Here is a 10,187-nt window from a genome sequence, read left to right on the forward strand (position 1 = left end):
AAAAAAATTTATGATAACGTGAATTTTTAAACTTTTCAAAAACGTTTTAATTTGGAGCTCGAATTTTAGTTTTTAAAATTTAGGCTTATTTAATTTATATTAAAACTGGATCAAAATGAAATTGATAAATAATTGATAATTGAAATACAAGGATTTATATTTTATTACATAAATTAATATGTGAAAAATATGATTTATTAAATCTGAGTTAGGTACGAATAATGTATAAATGTGATAAATAAAAAATATATATAATTTTTTATTTTACTTTTTAATTGAATCACCTATGTTCTATAAGAATACAAAGACTTCGATATAAAGATGAATGAAAGAAACGAAGTATATGATCTTCAAAAAATTACTTTAATTGTCGGAAGATGAAAGATGTGTCTTCATTCATTGAATTCCTCAAATTATATCTGTTAATAATTTTTTTAACTATAACTCTAATATCATAGCATATTTCTAGTGGTTATCTATGAGATTCTTGGAAATTGACAAAAACTGACGTCTTATGTAAGATAAGTCAGAAAATCATGATAAATTCGATTTGTTAAGCGCAAATTAATGCGACACGACTATTTGTTTCACCTTCCACTTCATTGTTGTTAGTGTTGGGACAAAAGTAAAGAAACCTTGTGTATTTGCCAAAGTAAAGAAATCTTGTGTATTGATAATTGGAGTACAATGATTTATATTTGATTACATAAATTAATATGTGAAATATAATTTATTGAATACAGTTGGGTATAAATAACGTACAAATATGATAAAGATGTATCCACCTATGCTCTATAAGGATATGAAAGCTTCAATATAAAGATGTATCCACGAAAGAAATGAAGTATAAGATTTTAAAAATATTACTTGAGTTGCTGGAAGATGAAAGATATGTCTTCACTCATTGAATTCCTCGAATAATATTTGTGAATAAAATTTTTAACTGTAACTTTAATATCATTGTATCTTTTTGGTAGTTATTTTTGAAATTTTATATTATTGACGAAAACTGACGTCTTGTGTACGATAAGTCGGAAGATCATGATAAATTCGATTAGATGTAAGTTGAATTAGTAACAATGGCCCCCGTTAAGCGCAGATTAATGCGATACGAGTTATTTGTTTCACCCTCCACTTCATTATTGTTGGTGCTCCACTTTATTGTTATTACTTACTGTTTATACGACACTGTTGGATTGATAATTTTGTGACAATCGTCTGCTGACAATGAGAGTTTATTAAAATATTGTTTTTAAGTTCAATTATAAGTTATGTCATATATATGATACTTATGTTCCTGAAATGATATATTGTAACAATCGTCTGCTAAAAATCGTCTGTTGATGACTAAGCCTCAGTAAAATACTGTTTTTGAGTTCAAGTACAAGAAATTGAGTTTTTTTCCGACTATATTTTAAAGATCAATATATTTTAAAGATCATAAGGTATACATATTTCTTCAGTATGAAGCCTCTTAATAAGAGCCTAGATCTCTTAAATACTGACAAACATTACTGTAATCATGGGTGCACTCTCCACACTAGCTAACTCCTCCCCAACTCTCAAATCTAATAGCCTTCATCTTCGCGCTCTTTCATCGCCATCACTATTGTTTTGCCACCCAACTCTCCTCCCCTACACTCTTTTCCCTTACTTTTCACCACCTCAAATACCTTTCTCTCCACCATAAGTCATTGCTCAATACTTGTTGTGTAACTTAACAGACCTCATTCATTTCATGCACACTAAAACCTCCAGTCCGTCCTACTCATCTACCAACATTAATCTCTATGATCTAGATGACCGTCCTACTCATCTACCAACATTAATCTCTATGATCTAGATGATGTTTTGTTACTGCTCCTCTTTTGTGAACTCCGACAGCATGATCCCAAAGCTTTTGAAATCGCACAAAGTAAATGGCGCATAGTCCTATGTAATTATTTTGTCTATAGTACCATGTTCACCCTCTCCATACTAATTGTATCAGATGTTGAAGTAATGAACAAGTTTATCGAGTTGTTAATAAAGTTCCCGAGGTTTGTTGGCGTGGATATAGATTATAATGGCGGAAGGAATGATGGTATAAAGGTGGCAACTTCTATGCCATGGTGGTAGAATTTGTTGGGCTTGCTAAGCAGGCCTAACTCCGCATTAATATGATATTGTGTGATTTGGGCCGAGTCCGCACGGGCTTATTTTTAGGCATATCCCAAAAGGTCTCATACAAATGGAGTTATCCGTCTGCTTATATTCTAGCAATCTGCAACTCCTAACAATCTCTCCCTTCACACATCGGACTCGATACCTGTCGAATCTGTCATCTGATTATGTGATCTGCTCCCCCTGAACCCATACCGGAATCATTCCGGCTTTCTGACTCTCCCTAGGCCCATATTGGAAGGCTCACCTGCCTTTTCCTTGAGCCCATACTGGGTAGACTATCTGCATGTTACTAGGTTCATTCTGGGAGTCCGCCTGAGATTGTTATGGACCGTCTCAACCTAAAGCTCGGATACCACTTGTTGGGCTTCCTAAACAGGCCTAACTCCAAATTAGTATGATATTGTCCGCTTTGGGCCGAGTCCATACGAATTGTTTTCGTTCGGTCATATCCCAAAAGTCCCTATACTAATTAAGTTATCCGCATGCTTATATTTTAGCAATCTGCCCCTCCCACAAACGATACGGGACAACTCTTAACATCATTACCGTCACTGCAAGTCAGTGAAAGCAAAAAATGAGTGTGTCATATGTAAGTGGAAATAAAACAAGGGACAAATACTTGTCAATTGCCATGCACACATTTGTTTCATTGGTTATGTATATTGTCTTGGCCGAGGAAGACTGACACTTGTCCTTGTTGTCGATATCGTCTATCTTCTGATGAGGAAGACTAACACTTATCCTTATTGTTGATATCGTCTATCTTCCTAAGACATTTCCTGCGAGATTGAACAGTTGTGGGCTGTGGGAGGTGTTGTTCAAGATAGGAATTGACGGTAACTCATCTAAAAAATTAATTCAGTAAGATACTCCCTCCGTTCCACTTTATAAGATCAGGTCAACATTAGACGCATTTTAAGAAATTTATGTTTGACTATTTCAAAACCGCATAAAATGAGAAAAGGGAGTACTAATTAGCAAACGCTTTGGCACGGAAAAGCGTGAAATTCTTCTTCTTTCCGCAGAAGACCTGAATTTATTCACTACGTAGATTATGTTCTGATGTTGTTTAAGTTATGCAAGTACTTTGATTTAAAAAGAAAAATACTTTGATTTAAAAAAAAAAGAGGACCGAATGATTGAAATGGGGAGTAGTTGATGTGGATAGCTCCAACTGGATACCAAACCTACCGGATCAGCCCCACTTGAACCATGGGTCCTCACGTAATTATTTGTTACTCGGTCTAGGACCAACAAATACAATAATTATTATATTTGAATATCGTGTACGCTTCAAATTAAATCAAAGGTTTCCGTAGTGTTGGAGAGATTTGTATTGTATCAGCAGAGTTTTGTGGGTAGGGGTTGCAATTTCGAGTTCTGGATCAGGTTCGTGTTGGGTTGGTAGGAGCGGGAATTGGTTTTCCTGAACATTAAAATAATTAAAATAAATATTTTTGATCTTAAAAAAATATAAATAAACTTTTAAAAATAACTAGATATACAAAATATAGTTTGTAACCGATCAACTAAATATGCAAAATCTTTTACTTTTTTTTTTGAAAAATAATAAAAAAATGGTTGCATTTGAGTTTGCATCTAATTCTGATTGTATCGAGTTACAAAACCGTATTTTTATTAAAAAAAATTGAAAAATCGTATCATTGCAAATAAAATCTAAAAACCGTATTTTTGTAAAAATAAGTTAAAAATTCGTATTTTCGAAAAAACCCAAAAATAAAAGTTAAGTTTTATAGAGTCCACTTTTTTTGAGATCTTGAAAACCACTTATGTTCTGCAAGTTAAATAACTTAAATGATCTTAAATAATTTTAATGAATTAATGATCCTCGTTAAACATACTTCACCAAATAATATATTTTATCGGTTTTCCAAGTGTGTGCCCAAGGGCACATGCTTAATAAGTTATCAAAATTTTATTGGTGATGATTTTTGTGCATGCACGAGGTCCATCATTATTAATAAGCTCTCCACCAATAAAATATTGACAACTCATCAGACACGGATTCTTAGCATGCGCCCTTGGGCACACACTAGAAAATTCGATATTTTATAGTGTTTTAATTACAGAACACATGAGGTCTCCAAGTCTCCGATAAAAAAGTGGTCTCCGTAGAACTTTCCTCATATAAGTAATTATTTATTAATTTAGTTTTGTATTTTTCATTAGGAACCAAGTTAATTTCAATATTCACGTTTATTTTAAAAACATGGTGCGGTTTTTGTTTGAACAGCTGTCTATGAATCTGATATTACTGGAATAGAAACATCTACTTCTATAATCGGAGTGTTTGGAATATTTTTGATTTGTGGTACCACCAACCAAAGTTCTAATCGATGATAGAATTGCAATTTTAGTAGTAGTTTTAGTAGGACATTTTAGAACTCGAAAATGCATCGCAATCGAACAAATTCTTATGAGGTCCGATCTCTGTTTAGAAGGTAAATTTTGTAGAATGACATTTTATAAATTAACCCACCGAGTTCAATGGTTCATACCGGAATTTTAGAGACTTACCACTCTTACTTAGGATTTAAGTGAATGCACAAATTTAAACGGCGGACCAATATAAATTAACCTACTAAGAGCATCTTCAATCACATAGAACCCTTGGCCAAAAATCATTAATACATACTATAAATAAAAAATATAGAGATTATGTAAAAAAAATTCATCTCCAGCGGTCCCATATCGTTTATAGAACCAATTCCTATAAGGTGCATGTGCATTCCCCTTATTTATAAATATAGTCAACCTCTTGATATTGGCTATATTTGTTGAAATATGTAAAAAAAATTAATCACTTATTAACATATTGAAGTAATGTATTCTATTTATAACAACATAAAATTTTAATAACATACTATTTTTAAAATATAGCTAACCAATATAGTCAATACCATCGAAGCACGATACCTTATAGGTTAAACAAATTTTACATATTATCCTACAGACCCAATTTAGCCAACCAATTATAACTAACAGTATTGAAGATGCTCTAAGTTCAACATTTTAGGGACTTACCACCTCAAACTCCTACTTTCGATTTCAAGTTAATGCACAAATTTAAATATGGGGTCAGGTTTGTGGGATGATATGCTATATTTTTCTAAGATTAGTCTAGGTATAGCATCAGCTAACCCGAACATCTAGTTATAAAATAAAAGCATTTCGCAATTTTTTTGAGTTAAAATACAATGATTCGAATAAAGAAATTTATTTTGTTCACGAATCATCCAACTAAAAGGTACTCAAGCTGATCCAAATTTTCAGATAATAAAATTTTAATGTCTAAAATTTATTATTTACCCAAATTTATCCTGAACATTTAGACAATAAATAAAATAAATTTGAACAAAAGAATGTCAACTACCAAGAATTAGAGCGGACAATCGGTCCGTGTCGTGTACTTTCGTATCGTGTAATTTCGTATTTCGTGTACGTAAACATGAAACCCATATCCGACCCGAAATGATTTCTTGTACCCATATGTGAAACCCATATCCGATTCGATCGTGTCGTGTACTTTTCCCGTATATTAAATAAAAAATTAATATAATATATATATATAATAAAAAAAAATCTATTTTAATGTATAATTTAATGAAATATGGAGAGTGTATATATAAATATATATATTTTACATAGTATTCTATAAAAACTTGTAAATATTTATATTATATACATAAATATATGCATGTGTTATATATATTAATTTATAAATATATTTATCTCGTGTAGTTTCGTGTACCTAAATTGAAACACATATCTGACACTAAATCTATCGTGTAATTCCGTGTTCGTGTACATTCGTGTTTCGTGTAGCAAAAATTAAACCCATGTCCGTATTTTTCGTGTCGTGTATCGTATTGACCGCTCAACCAAGAAGGGGCACCAGCTTACCATATGGGTCCGACTTTAACTGCATATATCCAACCCAATCGCATAGGGAAGATTCAAGATTACCAAATGCGCAGTGGCTTCGTCTTGTGATGGCCTGTGGTAGTGAGTGAAGAAACAAATTACAAGCACGAGCAACATAAAGCCAGTGACCACACAGCACTTCACGTGAACTTCAAAGGCTCAAACCATCTCAACCGCCCACATCATCACAATATTACACCTATGTCCATCTATATACATCTATCAAACTCGGTGATATTTTAAAAAATCGACGTCTTTTTAACTTGAAATAAGTGTCGGAGTGTTCATATGAGAATATCGAGTGCAATACAGGTACTCGAAGATAAAAATGAAGAGTTCGAGTAATGAAGATTATATGATGATACAATGAAAAATAATTATATCTTAATTAACTGCATTATTTTCAAGTGACCCAGATCTGATTTTCAAAGGAATAAGCACCATGAATTTTTTCTAAATTTGACAAACTTGTAAGATTGTCAAAGTTAACGCCAAACCTTCTTAGGTAGTACTAATTACAAGTTAAGTAAACTTGCCAACTTGATCTAGGTTCTACAAATTACATAAATAGTTTACGTTGTAACATATTATAACCGTAATATAATACGGTGTTACGTCAAAATATGAATCTCTTACATTTATATCAAAAATCATAATTTATGTATATACCTTTACAAAAGTTAAGAGCATCTCCAACCATGCAGAACTCTTAGCTAAAAATTATTAATACATGCTATAAATAAAAAATATAGAGATTGTCTAAAAAAAATCAATCTCCAATGATAAAATTCCTCTTATCTATAAATATAGCCAACCTCTTGATGTTGGCTATATTTGTTGAATCATGCAAATCTATAAAAAAATTCTAATCATTTATTATCATATTGAAGTGATATATTCTATTTATAACAACATAAAATTATAATAATATACTATGGTTTAGCCAACCAATTATAGTCAACATTATCGGAGATGCTCTAAAGTTAGTCACAACAATAAATGTTGTTAAGAATTCAGGTTAGGAAACTATTTGCTGTCACCTTGTTTTTCTAACCCCGTAGATAATCACCTTAATTATCTTAGCTAGCAATCTTTGTCTTCTTAACAAACATTAAAAAAATACTATTTAAAATGCACTGTTAATGTTTAAAAAAACTCAGGATTCACTTACAACAGATCACTCCCACACTCTTTAAGTTCTGATCTATAAGTACAAAACTGTAACTATATTATATTGTCACAACTACTAGAGGTGAGTTCTTAAGTTACTGCAGGCATCTACCTCAATTTTGAGTAGTGTACCTAAAGATCAAGAATTTGCAGCAGAGGACAAGAGATCAGCAGCATTATGACATCTTCTGGTAATGTAGCTGCAAAGCAAAGGTTGGTTTTCTTTATTCTTTGAGAATCAAAGTAAATTTTGAATCTTTTTTGATATACTAGACTTGTTTAGTGAAATTCTTGAAAATTTGAGATGGGGTTTGGTTTTAGTGGCAAAGAAATGGAAGGAGATGATGGTTTGAAGACTTTGGAGTGTTTAAGAGGGAGATTGCTTGCAGAAAGAGCTGTTTCAAGAGCTACCAATGAAGAGGCAGATAAGTTAGGCAATAAGGTATGTTTTATGTATCGTCGTCATAGAATATAATATAAGATCCTCGTAAATTATTCTTCTAATACCTCGAGATTTTAGGAAAACTGTTAACTTAATATTTACTGCATATTCATTGGTTTTAGTTGTGATCTAGTAGGTAGATTTGGATTTATTTGCATTTTTTTTAATTTTGATACAGTTGATTGAATTGGAAAATAAGTTAAAACAAGAGGTGAAATTGAGGAAAAGAGCTGAAAAGAGGCTGAGATCACTAATCAAGAAACTTGAGGCCTTGAAAATAGTACATTTAGTTTCTGATGAATCATCATCATCTAATCACTCAAGCCCATTGGAAAAGAGTGATTTAGGATCTTTATCTTCATCTTCCACTGCCTCTTCTTTTTCATACCCTGATGAGCAAAAGAAAAAGCCCAATTTCCCAAACAGAAACTCCTCGAATTGTGAGCTTGATAAGGCAGATAAAAAGGATGAGTCTACAAGTTCAGAAATCTTGAAGCATATTGATGTTGTTAGGGGTGCATCCAGTGAAAACCAAAGTTTTAAGATCAATTCTGATAAAACCGTCTCTGAGAAATCCGATGATCATTCACAATGTACGCAGTCCAGCTATGAGGAGAAGGTTGATGATCATAGGTATGTCAAAAAAACCCAATTTCCGCAATGTTTCATTGCATTTTGTAGATAAAAGAAACTGTCCAGATATATTTGTTTTTTTTAACTTCTGAGGATCTTTTGAGTTCTTGATATTTAAAAATTCAATCTTTATAGTTCAAAATCTTTGGTTGAGGACAAGGAGAATGGAGGAGAGAATCGTCGAGATTGGGATGAAACTAGTGTCGATAATTCAATGGCACTGGTAACTGTTGATATTCAAGCATCATTTCCACAGACTACCACTACTACCATTGAACCACTTATAGCTGAAAATGCTGGAGTTAAAGATGTTCTGGACACATTGCGGTATGTTAAGGAAGGGCTTCAATGCTCAATGCACAGGACACATATGATCAGAGCAGGTTATTAGTTGATGTTATAATTTAATCCTAGTATAATCATTCCATATGATGGGATTTGTTTGAGCTCTTGTTAATTTTGATACCAGAAGAGCAGGACTAGTGTTATAGTAATCAATAAGAAGCTGTGCTGATAGATTTTAAACTATTACAGATTAATCATGGATTAGTGCAATGTGTAGTGATAAATTTCTTGTAATAACATGGTTAGTTTTGTGTTATAGATCTTATAATTTTGCTTATTCAATGTTTTCTTTTCAAAATTTGAATGTTCATGGTTTTGAACTGTGATGAGGCATAAAGACAGTCTGTGGTCTGACATTGACATGTTATCTTGACTCCAACAACTAACAATGCAAGGATGTTCATTTTTCCAATGACAGAATTTAAGTGCAATCCGACAGGCTTGTGTTTTTGCTTAGAACATTCTAAGATAACTATTAATTCTAAATATAAAGAATTTGTCATATTTTGTCATTCAAAGAATTCATTTGTTTGTCATAATTTCAAGAGCCCCTTTAATTTTTTTTTCTAAAATTCAAAATATAAGAAATTTGATATATATATATATAATAATTGATTTCATAACTATAAATTAGAGTCCATCAAAATTTGATTTTTGATCAATCATATCACTTAAATAACATTCTTACTTAATTTAACATATCCATAAAATATATATTAATATCCGTCCATGCACCGATTATTTTTAATATTATTTAATAATTCAGTTTAATTTAAACTTAATTAAAGAGAATTACCTATATTATTTCAAAAAAAAAAGCAAATTTGTTATTTAAAATAGAAAATGTTATGTGCTTTAGTTGAAAAATTCAATTGATTAGTCATTACTCATTATAATATTTTATTTTATTAAACAAGATTTAACATATCCACAAAGTATATATTAATATTCATGCATGCACCTATTATTATGATTTTATATATTCAATAGAATTGCCTCTTAATATTTTTGAAAAAAATATATTTTAGTTTGAAAAAGGAAAAAAGATGATCTGTTTTTATTGAGAAAGGTTATTAATTTATGCACTAATTAGTATTAAAATAGGTCTAAAATAAATAAGTGCTACAAATTATAATTAAGTAAGAGAATAAAATAAAATAAAATAAATAATTAAGTACTAGCGTTCTAGAATACAAACTATGGTTCATTAGTATTTAATGCTAGGATTTTAGGATCTGTGAGTTTCGAGTTTTAATGGTTGTTCTCACGGTAGGGACTGACTTTCCTCGCAAGATGCGCCTACGTATCTCTGTGTTGTAGAGAATTAAGCCAAAAACGTAGTTCTAGATTGAAGGGTAGAACCCTTTATATAGAGACGAGTCTAGGGTTACACTGGTGATGGGAGACTTGATGGACAAGTCTCCAACTTAGATGGTAACTAGGAACCCTATATGAAAGGATTCTAAATCATTCCTCGTAGGAGTTA

At 31.6% G+C, this 10,187-nt stretch overlaps 1 protein-coding gene across 1 annotated transcript; it reads left to right on the forward strand.

Moving 5' to 3' along the window:
* The first annotated feature begins 7,177 nt into the window (after positions 1–7,177).
* Positions 7,178–8,983, forward strand: LOC141708949 (uncharacterized). The gene is made up of 4 exons (XM_074512807.1): positions 7,178–7,494; positions 7,603–7,723; positions 7,902–8,356; positions 8,492–8,983. Exons 1-4 carry the CDS (start codon positions 7,460–7,462, stop codon positions 8,745–8,747), a joined length of 867 nt encoding a protein of 288 aa, XP_074368908.1. The 5' UTR covers positions 7,178–7,459; the 3' UTR covers positions 8,748–8,983.
* Positions 8,984–10,187: the final 1,204 nt, after the last annotated feature.

Source organism: Apium graveolens, chromosome 2 (genome assembly GCF_009905375.1).
Source record: "Apium graveolens cultivar Ventura chromosome 2, ASM990537v1, whole genome shotgun sequence".
Classification (NCBI taxonomy): Eukaryota; Viridiplantae; Streptophyta; class Magnoliopsida; order Apiales; family Apiaceae; genus Apium; species Apium graveolens.